This window comes from Cygnus olor, chromosome 26 (genome assembly GCF_009769625.2).
Source record: "Cygnus olor isolate bCygOlo1 chromosome 26, bCygOlo1.pri.v2, whole genome shotgun sequence".
In the NCBI taxonomy this organism is placed as follows: domain Eukaryota; kingdom Metazoa; phylum Chordata; class Aves; order Anseriformes; family Anatidae; genus Cygnus; species Cygnus olor.
This window is the reverse complement of record NC_049194.1, coordinates 485519-503009: the sequence shown is the minus strand read 5'-3', so window position 1 is coordinate 503009 and position 17491 is coordinate 485519. Positions and strand designations below refer to the sequence as shown.

Here is a 17491-nt window from a genome sequence, read left to right as displayed (position 1 = left end):
GCGTTAGGGCAGGGTGAGCGGCTCTGCTCTGCTCCCAGCCCCGTGGGGCTGCCGAGGGTGGCTGGGGACCGAGCCGTGATCCCACTGCCAGTGGGACGCTGCTGGTCCCAGCTGGGCTCTGCTGGTCCCAACACTGTAAGCTGGGGCTCTGTGCCAGCCATGGGGCCACGCGGCTGGGTCTGGGGGCAAGGACCGGGGTCCTGAGCGGGCCAGCAGCGCCGCAAGCAGCTCCTGGGCCTTACTGGATGCTTGCGCAAGGAACCCGTGGCTGGTCCCGGCTCTGGACCTCGCTGTGCCGCAGGATGCGGCCCCCACGCTCCCACCCAGGGCACCAGGCTCGGGGCGTTCGACCACAGAGTGCGGTGATGGGAGCGGGGCTGGGAGAGGTGCTGGGGCTCTGGGGGGTCCGTGTGTCCCTCCAGGAGAGCCCGACGGGGGTGAGCAGTGGCAGCAGGGCACGGGGGGCTCGGCACACCGCGGGGGGGAAGGATTCACCCACGTCTGACTGGGGAGGCGAGGACGGAGATGGCACGGAGCAGTGATGGGGAGCGTGGGGGTGCCCCGGGGGCTCAGCACCCACCCCCCAGCTGTGTGTCCGGCTGCCAGTGCCCCCCACACGGTGCTCCCGCGCTGTCCCCCCCCCCAGCCCCGCTCGGCCCCAGCAGCTCTGCAGCAGGAGCGGTGATTGCTTTATTGCAGAGGGTCGCGGTCAGCGGTACGGGCGCGTTCAGCAAAGCCTGCAGCCTGGGGGGCCCACACCCTCCCTGGGCATCGCTCAGCCCCCGGCCTGCCCCTGAGCTTCACGAGCGGGAGGCTGGGGACCCCCTTTCCCATTTTGTGCCCCCTCCCGGCACACGGACCCCTCCCGGCCTGGCGGTGCGGGAATGCTCGGGGAGCCCAGCGCCCAGGGGCGCAGCAGCATGGGCCAGGCCGGCAGCAGCAAGCCGTGGCGTGGAGCCGGGTCCCTCCGTGTGCCCGGCTCAGCGAGCGGCCCCGTCCCCGGCCTCGTCCCTGGCCGCGGAGGCCATGACGCCGTCGATCCAGGCAGCGTACGGGGCGATGCGGGTGTAGATGGCGGGCTTCTTGTAGTTGCCGCAGACCCGGGAGCCGGCCGTCACCACCCCTTCGGCCACGCCGTTACAGACCAGAGGGCCCCCGGAGTCTCCCTGCAGAACACAGGCTCAGTGCGGGGCGGGGGGGGCACTGCTGCTGCTCCCCCCGCTCCCCACCTCGCTCCCTCCCTGGGGCTGCAGCCCCCGTCCTGCCCCACGTCCTCCCCACCAGCCGGAGGTGTTCCCACCCTGCTCCCAGGCCCCCGGGGGGGTTGGCAGCCCCAGCCCTTGGCCGTGGGTCCGTCTGTGGTTATGTCTCCAGGAAAGGAGGCTCAGGAGGTACCTTGCAGGTGTCCTTCTTGCGGGAGTCGGTGCACATCATCTTCTCGGTGATGGTGTGGTCGTGGTGGGTGCGGTGGTTGCAGAGGTCGCGGCTGATCACCGGCCGCTCCACCTGCTGGAGCTTGTCCGGCCGCCGGCCGCTGTGGGTGACGGTGCCCCAGCCCGCGGCCTCGCACACCGTGCCGGCCTCAACGTCCCTGTCCTCCCGCTGGAACGGCAGCACCTTCACGTGCGCGTTCAGCTCCGCTTTCTCCTCCAGCTGCCACCAAGAAAAAGAAGGGACCCGGCTCAGCGGGACACGGCCCCAGCCCCGGCGTCGCGCCGGCCTCCCCGAGCTCACGGCGCTGCCTGCCCGCCCGCAGCTCCCAGCACACGGCCGGAGGTCGGAGCCACAGCTGCAGGGGCGACGGAATCACTCGGAAACGGCCCAAAAATCCATGGTGGGGGGAGCGGGGATGGTCCCACGGGGCGGGAGGGGGACAGAGGGGGGCTGAGCATTGCGGTCAGCCCGGCCTCGAGGGATTCCTCCTGGCACCAGCAGTGACCCCGCGGGGTGAGCGCGGTTCGGGCACCGAGGGCGGTGGGGAGGGGGCACCCGGCGGCCCCGACGCACCTGGAGGAGCAGGAGGTCGTCCCTGTTGTTGTGGATGTTGCTGCCGGGGTGGGGGATCTGCGCGCGCACGTGGTACAGGTGCTTGTGGGGCTCCGGCTCGGTCAGCGAGTGGGCTCCCAGCAGGACCTGGAAGAGCTTGCCGTTCCTGCAGGGGGTGCAGGGTGCGGGGCTCAGCACCACTGCGGCGGTGTACGGCACTGGGGGCCGTGGGCTCACAGAGAGACCCACCCCCCCCCCGGGAGCTGGCAGCCCCCAGAGTCCCGCAGCCCCTGCACGGCCACCACCGTGGGCAGCAGCAGAGCCCCGGTGATTTGGGGACGGGGCCGTGGTGCGGGACTTGGCTGGGGCTGACTCCCCCCCTGCACCCCCACCGGCACTCACGTCCCCTCGGTGCAGTGCGCGGCGCTCAGCACCCACTGCTCTGCGATGAGGAAGCCCCCGCAGACGTGCTGCCCGTCCAGCTGCAGCGAGGCCATGTACGGCCGCAGGTGGGGCTTGGCCTCGTAGCCCCCCAGGATCCGTCCCCGGGGCTGCGCTGCGGCGGGCGGGAAAGAAGCGGCATTGGTTGGGCGCCAGAGGACTGCAGGACCCCCCCGCCGAGTCCCCCCCCACGCCATGTGCTGGGGACCTGCTCCCTGTGTGACTGGGGACAGCTGCTGTTTTTTTCTGGCATGCTTGGCGTTCTCCCTGCTCTCGGTGCCCACATTCCCACCTCCCCGCTGCCTCAGTTTCCCCTGCGGGCATCCCCAGCCCTCACAGCGTGACCCCGTCCCTGCCCCCCCCCCCCCCCCCCCCATTGGGGGCTGCTGACACAAACCAACTGGAGAGCCCAGAACCGCCCTGGGGATGCCCCAGTTTGTCCCTGGCCCCCTCCCGGGGATGCCCCAGTCCATCCCCGTCCCCGTATCGGGGTGCAAGTAGGGGGGGGGAGGGGGCACTCACCATTCACCACAACCCCCAGCAGCAGGAGCAGAGTGAGGACGAGGACGGGAGCAGGACACGGCCCCATGGCTGCAGTGAGGAGCCTCCGACCCGGCCGTGGGGCTTTGCAGGGCTGGGTCTCGCTTTTATGTCCAGTTTGGGGCCACGGAGGGCGGGGGGAAGGAAGGGAAAAAGGAGGGGGTTTCCGCAGCGTGAGGAAAATATCGAGTGTATCTAAACATTCGGTTTATAAAACAGGTCAAGAGTTCTCAGCACAAACAAAGCTGGGAGGAAGCAGCCTTTCCCAGCTGTTGGATCTGGCACGGGCGGGAGGGGATTTTTGCATCGTTGGCTCCCAGCACGGGGGTCACCGGTTGCTGTCCCGGGGGGGTGCTTGGGGCCACGCAGCCGAGCGAAGCTCTGGCCTGCTCCATGACCCCAAATACCCCCTGGGCCAGTGGGATTGGGGTCACCAGCAGCTGGCTTGGGGTCCCCAGGCAGGAGACCCCTGCCCCAAAGCAGAGCCACAGCCCTGGCCCCACACCGAGGGTTGTTTTTCATCCCCTGAGCCCCCACCACCTGCAGGGTCCCGGCTCCTGCCCAGGCGACGCCAGGACCTCGCAAAAACCTCAGCCCCTGCCCAGCCCCTGGGGTGCAGGATGGGGACGGGGGGCAGGACGGGGGGCTCGGGGCCTGCTGCACAGACAGGCTGGGAGGACGAGGCGCAGCGGGGCAAGGCACTGGCATCGCCCGGGGCTCGTTCCCAGCCCAGCCACCACCGCCTGGTCCGGCCGTGGCCAACGCGGTGTCGCCCGCAGGCTGCTCCGGCCTGGCTGCGGGCCACCAGCGCGGCGGGGACGGGATCTGGGATTTCCATGAGCGGAGAGGAAGGAAGCCTCGGCTGGAGCCCACGTAGCTGCTTCTCTCACACTTTTTTTTTTTTTTTTTTTTTTTTTAATGTGCGTGCTGTTTTTACAGCTCAAAATTGCTGGGTTTTATTTCAGGCTGCCGTGCAAATGTCCCAAGCTGCAGCTGCACCAAAGCCACCCAAATGCGCCCGCTCCCGAGGTCACCACGTGCCTGCGGCCACGCGGGGCCCATCCGGCCGGGCACTGGCACGGCGGGGGCAGCCGCTGCCCCCCCCCCCCGGCCCTACAGTTGGGGTGCAGGACGGGGGCACGTAGGGTGAGCGGGTCCCTGCGTGGGGCAGCTTCGGCCTCGCCTTCAACCCCCAGGTTTTGGGGAGCGCGTGGCCACGGGGCTCAGACCCCCTGCGGGAGGAGAGCGCCGGGGGCCCGGTGAGGTGGGGGGACTCCGGGCTTGCTCGGGGGGGGGGGGGGGGGGTGCGGATTTCTGCGCTTTGGGCCCACGGAGCCGCAGGGAGAGCAGCTTAGCCGCAGCTTTCAGCCACTCGGGATTTAAACGTTAAATACACCGGGAGATTTCTGCCCACTTAGGGCCGAAAATGGAACGGGGGCAGCGCGTGGTGGCCGGGGCCTGAGCGGGCTCCGGGGCTGCATCGCGGGGTGTGCGAGGGGCACGGGGCCGGGATCCGCTGCGGGTGGGGGGCACGGGGGGGGCTCGGTCCTCCTCCAGAGGGGCTGGGAAGCCCCCGGGGTGGCAAGGGGCGCTGAGCCCCGGTTCCCTGGCCCTGAACTTGGGGGGATTCGAGGCTTCAACCAGCGGCCGAGCCGAGCTCGGGGGTGATGGGGGGCGGCGCGGCCACACGAGGCCCAGCAGCTGGGGGCTGCGCGTGGGGGCAAGGGGCTCGGGTGGGGGGGGGGAGAGACCCCAGTGCGGGGCTGGAGATGGGGGCTTGAAATGGCTCTGCCCCCCATAGCGCCAGGAGCAAAGCCCTGGGGGGGGGGCAGAGCAGCACGGGGGGGGGGCACACAGCAGCGGGGGGGGGCACACAGCAGCACGGGGGGGGGGCACACAGCAGCGGGGGGGGCACACAGCAGCACGGGGGGGGGGCACACAGCAGCACGGGGGGGGCACACAGCAGCAGGGGGGAGCCGCCCCCGCTCGGTGCCGCGCCCCCCCCGCGTCCCTTTGTCTCGCACCCGACCCCCCCCCCGCTCCCCTTCCCCGGCCCCCCCGGGCTCCCGCGGCCGCCCAGAGCCCCGAGAGGGGCCGGGAGCGGCGGGGCGGGGCGGGGGGCGGCGGGGGGCGGCGGGGAGGAGGCGGCGGCGGCGGAGGAGGAGGAGGAGGAGGGGAGGAAGCAGCCGCTCGCCGCGCTCGGCCGAGGCAGAGCATCCCCGCTCCAGCGGGAGCCCCGCGGACGCCCCCGCCCCGCCCGCCCCCCCCGGCCCGGATTCGCCCCCCAGGGGCGGCTGCAGCGGAGGTGAGTGGGGGGGCGCGGGCGGCGGCGGAGGCACAAAGGGACGGGCCCCCGCCCCGCCCCGGCCCCCCCCGAGCCCCCGCCCGCGGCTGCGGCGCGCTCGGCCCCGGTACTGCCCCGGTACTGTCCCGGTACTGCCCCCCCGGTACTGCCCCCCCGGTATTGCCCCCCCGGTATCCCCCTCCCCGTTATTCCCCCCTCGTTATCCCCCCCATTATTGCCCCTACCCTTACTGCCCCCCAATTGCTCCACCTCCCTCGTGCCCCCCCCTTTTTGCACCCAGGACTTGTCAGAAGTTTCGGGGGGCCGGGGGGGGGGCTCCCCTGTCCCCCCCCTCCCCGGCTGGGCTCTGCGGGCGGCACGCCCCCTCCCCACGCCCACCGCAGCAGTGCATGTCGCGGTAGAGGGGACTGTCGCGACAGCCGAGCCTCCGCCCCACCTGTTGTCACAGCCCCCTCGGGGGGAGGTGGGGGGGGGGGGCAGCACGACCCCCATGCAGTGGGGGCCCCCCCCGTGGGGCCGAGCGCCGGGGTGACGCCGGCTGCCCCACGGCAGGGACCCCCGCCCGCCCCAGCACCATGATCTCCCCGAAGGACAAGGCCAAGGCGCCCAAGGACAGCATGACGCTCCTCCCCTGCTTCTACTTCGTGGAGGTAGGTGTGGGGTGGGCCAGGGGCTGCTGCAGGGGGGCTGCGTCCTCAGCACCCCGGTCCCACCTGGGCTGGGGCCGCGCATCCTCGGGGATGCTCGGTGCACGGCCCCGCACCCAGCTGGTGCCCCCTGGGGACCTCGGGCACCCAGCAGGGGCTCTGGTGGCTGGGGTGGGCGAGGAGCCCCCACCGACCCCCCCGGCCCCCCCAGCTGCCCATTGTGGCCTCCTCCATCGTGACGCTGTACTTCCTGGAGCTGACCGACCTCTTCAAGCCGGCCAAGGTGGGCTTCCAGTGCTACGACCGGGCGCTCTCCATGCCCTACGTGGAGACCAATGAGGAGCTCATCCCGCTGCTCATGCTGCTCAGCCTGGCCTTCGCAGCCCCTGCTGCCTCGGTGCGTCCCGGGCCCATCCCGCTGCCGGGAGGGGGGCCGGGGGGGCTGGATCCTGCCTGGGCTGGGTTTTGGGGCCCCGCTGAGCTGCCGGTTCCCCCCCAGATCATGGTCGGGGAGGGCATCGTGTACTGCCTGCAGTCCAGGCTGAAGGGACGTGCCGGTGCCGAGGGCAGCATCAACGCCGGCGGCTGCAACTTCAACTCCTTCCTGCGCAGGACCGTAAGGTTTGTGGGTACGTTGTGCCGCAGCCCGGGCAGCCGTGCCCTCCTCGGGGGTGTCCTGGGGCTGTGGGGGGGGGGCGCGGGGGCAGCCAGGACCAGCAATGCATAGCCCTACCCAGACCCCCTTACCAGACCCTTCCTGGCGCTTTTGGGGTGCCCTGGGGCTGGTAGGGGGGTCCCTGGATGCCCCGTGCGGGCTGGAAAGGGGCACATGGGGCCCCATCCTGTGCAGGGTGGGGGGTGACACCACCAATCCCCCCCGCTCTGCCTCCCGCAGGCGTCCACGTGTTCGGGCTCTGTGCCACCGCCCTGGTGACAGATGTGATCCAGCTGGCTACCGGCTACCACGCGCCCTTCTTCCTGACCGTCTGCAAGCCGAACTACACTCTGCTGGGCACCCCCTGCGACGCCAACCCCTACATCACCCAGGACATCTGCTCGGGCACGGACAAGCACGCCATCCTGTCCGCCAGGTACGTGCCGGGGAGGGGACAGCCCCCCTGTGTGTCCCCACCACCACCCAGCAGCTCTGCTTTGTCCCCTCTGCAGGAAGACGTTCCCGTCTCAGCACGCGACGCTGTCGGCGTTCGCTGCCGTCTACGTCTCGGTGAGTCCTGGGACCGCGTCTCGCCACGCGCTTCAAGGCTGCTTGTGCCCTGCAGAGCCCTGCGTGGCCGGGACGCCGGGGGGGGGGACTCAGGTGCTGCGAAGGCAGCGAGTGCCGGTGTCATGACTGACGGCCTCTACCCCCCCCCCCCCAGATGTATTTCAACTCCATCATCTCGGACAGCACCAAACTCCTCAAGCCCATCCTGGTCTTCGCCTTCGCCATCGCTGCCGGCATCTGCGGCCTGACGCAGATCACGCAGTACCGCAGCCACCCCGCCGACGTCTACGTGGGCTTCCTGATCGGCTCGGGCATCGCCGCCTACCTGGTGGGTGCTGCCAGGCGCGGGGGCTGAGTGCCGCGTGCCCCGGCCCCGCTGACCCCGCGCTCTCCCCGCTGCAGGCGTACCACGCCGTGGGCAACTTCCGCGCCCCCACGGAGAGGGCCCCGGCACCGGCGCCGGCCAAGGATGCGCTGCGGGCGCTGACGCAGCGGGGCCACGACTCCGTGTACCACCAGAACAAGTCAGTGAGCACCGATGAGCTGAACCCGCAGACGCGGCTGGAGGAGGCGGCGCGGCCGGTGCCGCGGGAGAAGAACTCCCTGGGCAGCCTGAAGCGCGCCAGCGTAGACGTGGACCTGCTGGCCCCCCGCAGCCCGATGGCCAAGGAGAACATGGTGACCTTCAGCAACACCCTGCCCCGCGTCAACACCCCCTCCATGGACGACCACGCGCGGCGCCACATGACCATCCACGTCCCCGTGGACGCCTCCCGCTCCAAGCAGCTCATCACCGAGTGGAAGCAGAAGTCTCTGGAGGGCCGCAGCATGACGCTGGCGGAGGAGGCGGGTGCGCTGGGCCGGGGTGCCGGGGACGCCGACGAGGACGTGCCCCCATCCCTCTACCCCACGGTGCAGGCGCGCCCGGCCGAGCGGGCGGCCATGGGGCCCCGCGTCCTCATCCAGCCCCGGCCGGGCGCCTCGCAGCTGGTGCACATCCCCGAGGAGAGCCAGGCAGGCGCCGGCGGGGCGGCCGGCAGCGGGGCGGCCGTGCGGGCCAAGTGGGTGATGGTGGCGGAGAAGGGGGGGGCGCAGCGGGTGGCCAACCCCCCGCGCCTCATGCAGGTCATCGCCATGTCCAAGCAGCAGAGCATGGTGTCCGTCACCCCCAAGCACTCGGAGACGTCCTCGTCCTCCACCAGCTCCGACTCGTCGCAGTACCGCTCACCCTCCGAGCGGGACAGCTCCAGCATCATCACCATCGACGCCCACGCGCCCCACCACCCCGTCGTCCACCTCTCCGCCGGCAACGGGCCCTGGGAGTGGAAGTCGGCCCAGAAGGGGCCGGAGGGGCCGGACGCCTACGAGCTGGGCGAGATGGGCAAGGATTTCCGGGGCTTCCGCCCGGCCAAGAGCGCTGGGGTGTCCCCCGGCTCCTCTGTCAGCGACATCGAGCAGGATGAGCCGCGCTACGGCAGCCTGGCCACCATCAACGTGGTGGCGGGGGGCGGCGGGGAGCGGGGGGACGGCCCCCCCGAGGGGCTGCTGGGCACGGCCAGCCGGGAGTCCACGCTGCGGAGGAAGCCGGCCGACAAGGATGGGCACACGGACAGCGAGGCCGACAGCTACTACAGGAAAATGCAAGCCAGCCGGAGGTTTAAGGACTGAGCCCCTGCCGCCTGCCCTCTGCCCTGCCTGGGGGGTTACAAGGGGGGGGGGGTCAGTAGTTGCTGGGCCCCCTCTCGTGGGGAGGTGGCAGGACGGGGCTGTCTTTAGCGTCAGGGTGACAAAATGGTGGGGCCAGACACCTTCACCCGCCCGGGGCAGCCAAGGGGTGCGCGGGACCCTGGGGAGCGCAAAGGGGGCTCCATGCCTCCGCCCACCCGCATGGGCTGGGCGTCTCCAAGCACTTTGGACTTTACTTCTCTCTCTAACACAGGTGCTGACATTTTGGGGTGTGGGGGGTAATTTATTCTGACTCTGGCATTGTAAGTCTGTGGGGTGGGAGGGGAGCAAACAGCATTAAAGGGCTTTGGGGGGGGGGGGTGCCATGGGGCTCCTGGCTCATGTGGGGATTGCGCGTTGGCTGGATTGTTCTGGGGGCAGGGAGATGGGGGATGGTGCCGGGAGGGGGGTGTTTGTCCAGAGCCCGAGCTCTGGGCATTAGGCGTGTGTAAATACTGTGCTGGCTAAAGTAGAGTGTGTACATTGGAGTAGGGAAGTGCTGGGGGTGGGGAGACCGACAACCGGGGGGCACGGGGCGCAGTCTGCCCAGCCAGCCTGGGTCCTGCCAGCATCAGGGCACCCACCTGGGCTGGCAGGAGGCCCCCGGGGGAATTCCCTGTGCATGGGGTCCCGGGGAGGGGGGCGGGTGCTGCTGGGGAGGCAGCCCTGGGTGGAGGATGGGGGGGGGGGGGGGGGGGGGGGGGGGGGGGGGGTCTCCAAGCTGTGAATGCATCTGCCAGGCAATGGCTGAACCTGCTGTGGTTTGAAAAGCGAATAAACACGTGAATGTGCCCCAGCTGGGCTGCGTCCTTGGGGGGCAACGCTCCACTCAGCTCCAGAAGGGCCCAACGGGGTGCAGAGGATTTGGGCACTGGGTGGAGCGGGGGAGCCCCGGCTGAGCCGTGTGGGACTGGCCCAAGGCTGCGGAGCAGTGTGCAGCCCCCTGCCCCATCCTTTGTCCCCTGCGAGAGGCAGCCACTGCACCCCCCCATGCCTCCAGCGGGGCTCAGGCTCCTCTCCACCCCACCACGGACCAGGAGAAACCAGTTCCAGGCTGCAGCCCATTAAAACCAGGTGATGACGAGCAATTACGTTAATACAGCTTGACACGACACCACCCCGTCCGACCCCCAGCAACCATGGCTGCGGGGCCCCCGGTGCGCGGGGGCTTCGTGACCCCGCCATCGCCACCACGCGCAGGACGCGGGGACCCCGCTTGCCATCGAGCGCGGCTCTGGAGCCGCCCAGGGAGGGAAGTGCAGGCGCTGCAGATTCTGGCTGCGTTGCTGTGGCAACGCTGGGGATGCGGGCACCCAGCTCAGCTCCCGTGTGTCACCCTCCTTGCCGTGCTGGCCTCCACGAGGACGGCGTCCCCGTGTCATCCCTGGCCTCCTGCGAGGGCACCGCAGAGCCCCGGCTGCACGGGGGATGCTGGGGGGGTGGCACAGGGCAGCTCAAGGCACCCGCAGCGAAGGCAGCCTTGCAGGCTGCCCCCCCCCCAGCTCATCTCCGTATGGTGGCAGCGAAACCCTGCACGACCCCGGCCCCAGCGCAGAGCAGCATCTGCTCCCGTTTGTCACGGCTCATAAATCAGACTGGGGGTGGGATTGGGCTGCCGCCCCCGCGTGCTGCCTTCCCCAGGAGCTCTGCACGCAGGGACGGTGACAGCCATGCAATGCGGGTGTGCTGGGGCAGAAAGAGGTGGCAAAGCAGCCCGAAGCAAAGCTGCCCTGCTTCACCCAGCAGCTCCGGAGCACCACGGACTCCAGGCTGGTTTCACCCTGCAGCCCCCATCACGCCCAGCATGGCCTTGGTGCCCCCAGAACTGTTGTACCCCAGGGGTGCAGCGGGGACAGCACCAACAGCCCCCGGTCCTCCAGAAGCGGGGTGATGTGAAGATGGCACTAAACTGCCAATTGGATTAGCAGTGGATATCCCAAAGCCTCAGCCTTGCAAACATATAGATTATCCAGCGTAACGCCACTGCTCTGCTGGAAAAGCCATCGGGGATTAGTGCGGGGATTGCTGGCAGCAGCTCGAGGTGTGGGTGCTGTGTGAGGGGGGTGCCCTTGGGCTGCGCCTGCCCAGGGAGCTGGGGGGGTCCCGTGCTTTGGTAGGGGGCTGGCGGCGTGATGGGAGCCGGGGGCTCTGCCTGCTCTCCCCTGGGAGATGGGGCCAGCCATGGCAGGGCCCTGCACCACGATGCAGGTGACTGTAGCTCTTCCACCCCCGGCTCTCCTCCAGACACACGAGGGGGACACGCGGCCCCTGTCCCCCCGCAGGACAGCACAGGGCCGGGGCCTGTCCGGCAGGAGCAACGTGAGGCCCACGAAGCGGCCGCCTGGCCCCTGGGTGCTGGGGACGAAGACGAGTGGCAGCACCGAGCTGTTGGTTGGGGCCCTGGGCTGGCCCCAGCTCGCTGCCATGACTAACGGCATCGCAGGCCCCTTCCCCGACCCAACCATTTCCATGGCAACCGCCTGCTCCGTGCCGCAGCCCCCCCCGTGGGGACCCCCGGCTGGAGGCAGTTGTTGGGCCTGGTCCTGGGGGGCTCCGGGACCCCCCTGCAGCCGCTTCCCTGCCCCAGCCCCGCCGCCAGCGGGTGCCCAGCCTGCAGGAGGGGGTGAGGGGAAAACCTGCCTCATTAGCCAGGCCCCACTCGCTAATTGCTCCTGGAGCAGCGGGCATAAAGCAAATTCCCTCAGTGCCTGCAAAGTAGCAGCACGCTTCTGGTTGGTTTGAGACATGGGGAGCCACAGCCCTGTCCGTGCGGTGAGATCAGGGATTTGCTCTCCTCAACACCCTGACGCAGCCACCTGAGAGCCACCCCCCTCCCTGGGCACAGGGAACCCTGACGCCGGCCCTGTGCTCCCCGGGGCTGCCGTCCCGCTCTCCGAGGACAACAGGCGCAGCCTTTCTCCCCTCTAAGAACCTCTGCAAGACTTTGACTACACCACGGATACTTAGCAACACGGGGAAGTGGCTTTAGCAAATACTGGTTCAGCTCCAGCAGCATTAGCAGCACTACTCCAGTGCTGGCAGTAGCATTTCAGACTCTCCATGAGAGGCGTGCTCGGAGGATTAGCAGCAGCATTTACAGAGTTGGTGGTGAAGCCAAGTTATCTGAATTCACTTTCTATAGCCAGAGACGCTCAGGATGCTTGGCCTAGCCTTTCATGTTGGTGTTTATTCTGCACAAGCCTCTCCCCCCATCTTACACTGCACAGCAGCTTGTTTGGATGATCTGTTGGAGGCAGGGAGCAGATGAGGCTGTTGTTCTCTCACTGAAAACAAAATATTGGTCCCCCTAAGTCAGCATTTTCCAATTAAAAACATCTTTTTGAAAAGTTGCCCTACATTGTCAGTGAAAATGGTCTAATTACAAGCACAGGTTGAGAGTCAGCTTTCTGCCAGAAGATGCACACGTGTGAGCCAGTGCAGGCATTTTCCTTTCTGCACCTGGACACAGGCAGCGCTGCAGTCCTGCAGCACTGGGAGCTGCTGCGATGCTGGACAGGAGGAGCAGCCCCTGCAGCAGCAGCGACCAGGAGGCTGTAATCCCCCCAGCACCTCAGGACCACCCCTACCTGCAGCCAGGCCCCCACAGCCTTGCTAGTGCCTGGGGCACGCAGAGCGCAGCAGCGTTTCACACGCACATCAGCAAGCGAGGGCAGAGGCAGCTGTTACAAATCCTATTACACTTTCCAGGAACAACAGTGATGTCTTTCAGTAGCCTGAGGCTCCTGCAGAACCCAGCTTGGAGGCTGAAGCCAGAACCAAGAAGCCTATAAAATAAGCCAGTGTTTAATGCTAATGCAGTTCAACACAAAGGGAACGCAGCCAATGGACAGGAAACAGAGCCACAAACCCAGCAACGCAGCATTTATTCTTCCCACCTCCACGAACACGGGCTTTCCATCCACACCCTCGGCTGCTGGAGGATGGCATACACCAAGCATCGCTCAGGGCAGCGCTGTGCCTGCCGTCTTGGTTAGACATGTGGAAGGAGAGGGACAGGCCTCGAGCCGAGCCCAAGGACAGGGACAGCACAGAGCACATTGCCATGAGCCTCAGGGGTTCCTTCGAGGTTTTTGGTTTTGTTTTTCGTGATCCCAAATTTCAGGATGCTGAGGTGTCCAGGTCTACACCAGAGCATCTACTTTCAGAAAGTACTTCCTTCAACTGAGTTGGACTTGTGGAGAGGTCAAAACCTCCAGGACAAAAGGCCTCGCTCCCCAAGGAGCTGGACAGCCAGGTATGCCCACCAACACAGCTCACATGTTTGCACATCAGGGTAACCCCAAGAACCAAGATAAGCCTCCAGCCCCCTCCCAGTCATTAGAACAGCAACCTGGCCAGGTCACACCAGGGCACTGGATGGGAAACTCAGCACGAAGACATCCAGCTAGCCAGAAAGCTTCAACACTTCTAGAGCACAAAACTACAAAGAGTATTATGTATTTGACTGGAGAGTTGGTTATTTCATGGATATTAGCTAGAATATATGGAAAGTTTAGGAACATGAAGTAAAAAAAAAAGTGTTGGAATGTGACAAAGGCAGAGCATCAGTTAAGGCCCTATAACCTCATACCTCTGAACTTCACTGGTCAAGCTCTGAAGGGCTGGAGTGTGAACATCAGGGGGGCTTTGGTCACCCCACGCAGCCCCAGGCCTGGTTCACCATCCTGGCCCCTGCACAGAGGTGCTAGTATGAATAAACACTCTGCCAGCCCAGAGGTATGTGAAAAAGTCAAAGTTATGTATGAGGCAGCTGAAATTACATTAGAAGGAAAAATCAGAAGCAAAATAGGCACAATAAAGAGAGAGGAAAATCAGAAGCAAAGAATACAGAAGAAATTTATTGAAAGCACAAGTACAGACTGGCCAATAACTGCTTTCTACAATCTGAACAGTAAATAATGGAGCTACAGAAAGGTACAAAGGTTGTTATAAAATAGTTTTAATTTTGTTTCTTTTTGCATTACAAACATTCTTTGAAAGAGGCAATGGAATTCTGATGTTGTGTATGCTTACCCTCCCCACCCCACCTTCCACAATACTGAACCTGTAATAGCTGTTATCAAAATATACAATACATCTGTTCACCATAAAAAACTGGGTTTTGCTGCCCCCTCATGTCTTACAACAGGTATAAAAAAATTATAAATATGTACACCCTTTTGTTACTCACATTCTTTACATGCAAACACAGGGATCCAAAGGAAAAACCCACAATTGTCTGGGTTCTGGGGTTACCTCAATTCACTTGCTTGCATTTTGCAAAATATATAAAGCCTGTGGGTTGACCAAATCAATGTTAAAGGCCACCAGACAGGTTTCATTCCAATAAGCCTCTTCCCAGTGTCTTGGGTGAGGTTGATTGAATGCTTTTAAAAAGTTAAACCACCACAGCTGTTCCACTTGGGTTGCGCATGGATCTTTAAGGTAGTGCTGCCTAGGGCATGTTCAGGAGAACCAGCCGCACTGCCAGTGCTCCCCGGCTACACGAGGAATCAATTTACTGTTTTCCATTTGGGAAGGAAGGCAGATGAGCAAACTAATTCGAGTTGACAACTACCACCAAGACATCTGAATTTGCACCACTGAATGTAAGATGCTGGCAAGGAAACGGAGATTTTTCAGAGAGGCAGATCAAGATTTCCTTAACAGGCTTACTCAGATTTAGAGGTAACTGAAACCAGTGTCTACTTGTCAGCTGAACTTTTTCTCAGCTCAACTGGGGGCAACACTTTCATTTAACATGGTTTCACACTCCTTTCAGCCTCCAACCGAAGACTAAGGCAGACAAGTATTACTGATCTCATGCCAGCAACCCAAGCTGAACCCTCACTCAGACTTCACACACTTCTCCAGCATAATGCATCTCCTCAAGATTTCAGGGAGGAACTAAGAAAAGTTAAGACTTTTCCAAACACTCAGTGCTAGGCAAGTCAAGAGCTCCCACACTAAGCAAGGAAATCATAACTTGCAACACTAAGACAATTAAAAACAAACTTTGGTCCACAATTTGCAGAAAAACCCTGAAAAAAAGTACAAGATTCTTGTTATTTTGCATCCGAACAGGTTGCAGGTTAGAGGGAAACGTAAGGCAACATTGGATTACACAAAATAGAAGGCAGAATGGCCCAGGAAAGAGTTGTAAGCCAGAAAAAAATGGTCGTTGTATCATTGGGAAAAAACAATCTGCATTCTACTTATAATAGATTCCCTTCCTATAACTTAAAATATCTGGGCTTATAGGTTAAAGGTAAAAACTTTAGCCTGGGTCCTTTTACTTAAATTCACAAGCTAATTGTGCTTGTTATCTCAAACACATTGCTTTAAAAGTCTGCTTAGCTTAGCATGTTTCATCAATGTCATTACATTAATTCATCCTCAGTCATGACCTCAGCCTGATAACTAAATTCCTGCCCTACAGTTTCAATTACAAAAAAAATAAGAAAGTACAGTATACAAGGGTAATACCACAAAGGAGTAAATTTAGATTACGTTTATACCATCTTATCATTCTATAAAAAGGTACTTAAACTATTTCTTTTGCATATAAAGAGATTAGAATATTTGGTCAACTGGAAATATTGCTAGGCACAGATGACAGCAACTGCATCAAAAAGTATAATACAAGAATTAAAACAAAAAGCTCAAATGCTGAAGACATGCTATAAGAATGATGGCAGAGCTACATTGGTCTCGTTAATTTCAAATTAGGGGCACGAAGGTGACTCACATGAACACCTTTCTAAATGTGGGATATTCAATAATTCTTCAAATCCTAGCCAAGTATTTAGAGATATATATATATACACACAATTTGACAAATTCTTTATGATTCATCTTCACAAGTGTCCAACAGTGGTTAATTTCATATCTTGATCAACGCTCTTGTGAAGGGCAGAGCCTGTTGACTTGCTATTGACAATGGAATGTGATTTGGTCTTGGGAATGCTTCCCCACCCAGACCTTTCTACTTGGTCTGAACATTACACACAAAGGATCTTAAATAACTCCCACTGGAAGGTTTGCAGATGGAGATAAACCACAAGCAGATTGGAAAGTGGCATGAAGACATGATCCTATGCAAATTGAGACATCATGGACAGTGGGATACAACTGCCTAAAGAGTCAAAGCCCAATATTTTCTTTATCCACTTTGCCAGCTTCATTAGTCCTTCACTACGATAAGCTGATCTAGTGAGCCAGAGCTCATCCATTCCCCTCAACTCTCCCATCCAATCCCTACAATTCAGATGTTTTCCCCAAAAGAAGAAAAAAGTTTAAGGCACAGGATAGCAGATGCACAGTTTAGGTAGGATCAATGCAACTTATTTTTGTGCTGGATGAGTTGGGAGCTCCTATACACCATGCATTTTGCAAAATCCTGACTCAAAGGCGCAAAAGTGAATTTACACAGTGGTTTTAGGTCTTTCAAGGCATGGATGGGTAAAGAAAAAAAAGGCATCAATGTGAAACCTGATAAACTTGTTGGGATCTGCTTTTCAGGGGAGGAGGAGCAGGAGGGGAGGGGAATTTCCCAGAGCAGGTTCCAAAGTGTAAACTTTAACTTGTGATTTATTTGAACAGTCAAGATTGTTACCCATCACCGCAAGGTTAGCAATATGAATTAGATTTAATTTTTTTTTAAAAACCGGTAAACTGATTTCTCTTTAAAAAAATAAAATCTCTGGTCTTTTAAGGTCACTTCAGCTGCATTTTTAAAGTGGCTTTTTTTCTGGAATGATGGAAGTTGAAACCCTAGTGTTCAGCCTTCTAAGGTCAAGGCTGAACCCAAGAGGTTAAGTCCATTCTGTCTCATGCCTTCCAAAGCTTTAAATGGTGGACTTTGAGAAGGACACACGCAGGTGGTGATTCTCTCCCAGGTCATGATTATGGAGGTCAATGAGTGATTGAATGGCTTCTTCCACAGAGCCCATCTGGATCAAAGCCATTTTACGGTCCTTCCTGACAAGACAGAAGTTTAAGTCATTCAGTACCATTGTACACAGAGCTTAAGTCAGTACATGCTTTCTTAACTAGCACTCAAGACCAGGCAGAAAATCAGCTGCCTGGATAACTGCAACATACTGTCCTTTTACATGGAAGAGTACATCTGTAAGACAAACATGACTATCCAAACTTCTCACTCAGCTACCCTAAGATTTTCATCAAGTCATTCACCATGAACCCAATCCAGGCTTACTCTAGAATTCTTTATTCCAGATGAGTCAATTACTACATAAGCAACAATTCTGCTCGCCGTTCTCTTAACCTGGGTTGGATTTTGATAAGAAACAAGTGCTTCTACCTTTTTCACACTGGAGAGCCCAGGGTAAGGACAGGACGTAAGAGGAAACCACTTACTGGAAGAATTTGAATCCTTTGACCATCCCACCATTGCTTGAGAATAACATCTTGAGGTCTTCTTCAGTTATTGAAGGTCTGAAACAAATGTCTCCAGTCAAATGTACATCACCACCTCTAAAACAGTTCCCATCAGACCCTTTCCTAAATTCTCTACCAGTCAAGTAGCTCTTTGGACTGGAAAGACTGAGGAATGACAGGAAGATGGGCAATCTTTTCTTCTGCCAGAAGTTAAAAAGCTGA

The 17491-nt window shown here is 61.3% G+C and overlaps 3 protein-coding genes across 5 annotated transcripts in view; 1 reads left to right on the top strand and 2 right to left on the bottom strand.

Annotated features, from left to right (window-relative positions):
* Window positions 1-672: 672 nt before the first annotated feature.
* Window positions 673-3107, bottom strand: CFD (complement factor D). The gene is made up of 5 exons (XM_040537648.1): window positions 2950-3107; window positions 2389-2542; window positions 2008-2152; window positions 1396-1653; window positions 673-1166 (listed from the first exon to the last, which is right to left on the bottom strand). Exons 1-5 carry the CDS (start codon window positions 3014-3016, stop codon window positions 981-983), a joined length of 810 nt encoding a protein of 269 aa, XP_040393582.1. The 5' UTR covers window positions 3017-3107; the 3' UTR covers window positions 673-980.
* A 2027-nt stretch (window positions 3108-5134) lies between these two features.
* Window positions 5135-9667, top strand: PLPPR3 (phospholipid phosphatase related 3). The gene is made up of 8 exons (XM_040537643.1): window positions 5135-5272; window positions 5825-5922; window positions 6131-6316; window positions 6419-6548; window positions 6815-7010; window positions 7087-7144; window positions 7299-7472; window positions 7547-9667. Exons 2-8 carry the CDS (start codon window positions 5848-5850, stop codon window positions 8810-8812), a joined length of 2085 nt encoding a protein of 694 aa, XP_040393577.1. The 5' UTR covers window positions 5135-5272; window positions 5825-5847; the 3' UTR covers window positions 8813-9667.
* Window positions 9668-13701: 4034 nt separating this feature from the next.
* Window positions 13702-17491, bottom strand: part of PTBP1 (polypyrimidine tract binding protein 1) — a 30584-nt gene continuing 26794 nt past the window's right edge. For all 3 annotated transcript variants that reach the window (XM_040537645.1, XM_040537644.1, XM_040537646.1), the window contains 2 exons: window positions 17249-17326; window positions 13702-16849 (listed from right to left, as the gene is read on the bottom strand). In XM_040537645.1, coding sequence (XP_040393579.1) covers window positions 16717-16849; window positions 17249-17326 — 211 coding nt within the window. In that variant the 3' untranslated portion in view covers window positions 13702-16716. The remainder of the gene's footprint in view (window positions 16850-17248; window positions 17327-17491) is intronic.

Bases quoted from the DNA above. Each gene is read 5' to 3' on its own strand.
- CFD (XM_040537648.1), bottom strand. From the start codon at position 3,016: ATGGGGCCGTGTCCTGCTCCCGTCCTCGTCCTCACTCTGCTCCTGCTG. The intron at 2,153-2,388 runs GTGAGTGCCGGT...CACCCCCTGCAG, and splicing joins GCGCACTGCACCGAGGGGAC to GAACGGCAAGCTCTTCCAGG. The intron at 1,167-1,395 runs GTACCTCCTGAG...TGTGTTCTGCAG, and splicing joins GCAAGAAGGACACCTGCAAG to GGAGACTCCGGGGGCCCTCT.
- PLPPR3 (XM_040537643.1), top strand. From the start codon at position 5,848: ATGATCTCCCCGAAGGACAAGGCCAAGGCGCCCAAGGACAGCATGACG. The intron at 6,317-6,418 runs GTGCGTCCCGGG...GTTCCCCCCCAG, and splicing joins TCGCAGCCCCTGCTGCCTCG to ATCATGGTCGGGGAGGGCAT. The intron at 7,473-7,546 runs GTGGGTGCTGCC...TCCCCGCTGCAG, and splicing joins CGGGCATCGCCGCCTACCTG to GCGTACCACGCCGTGGGCAA.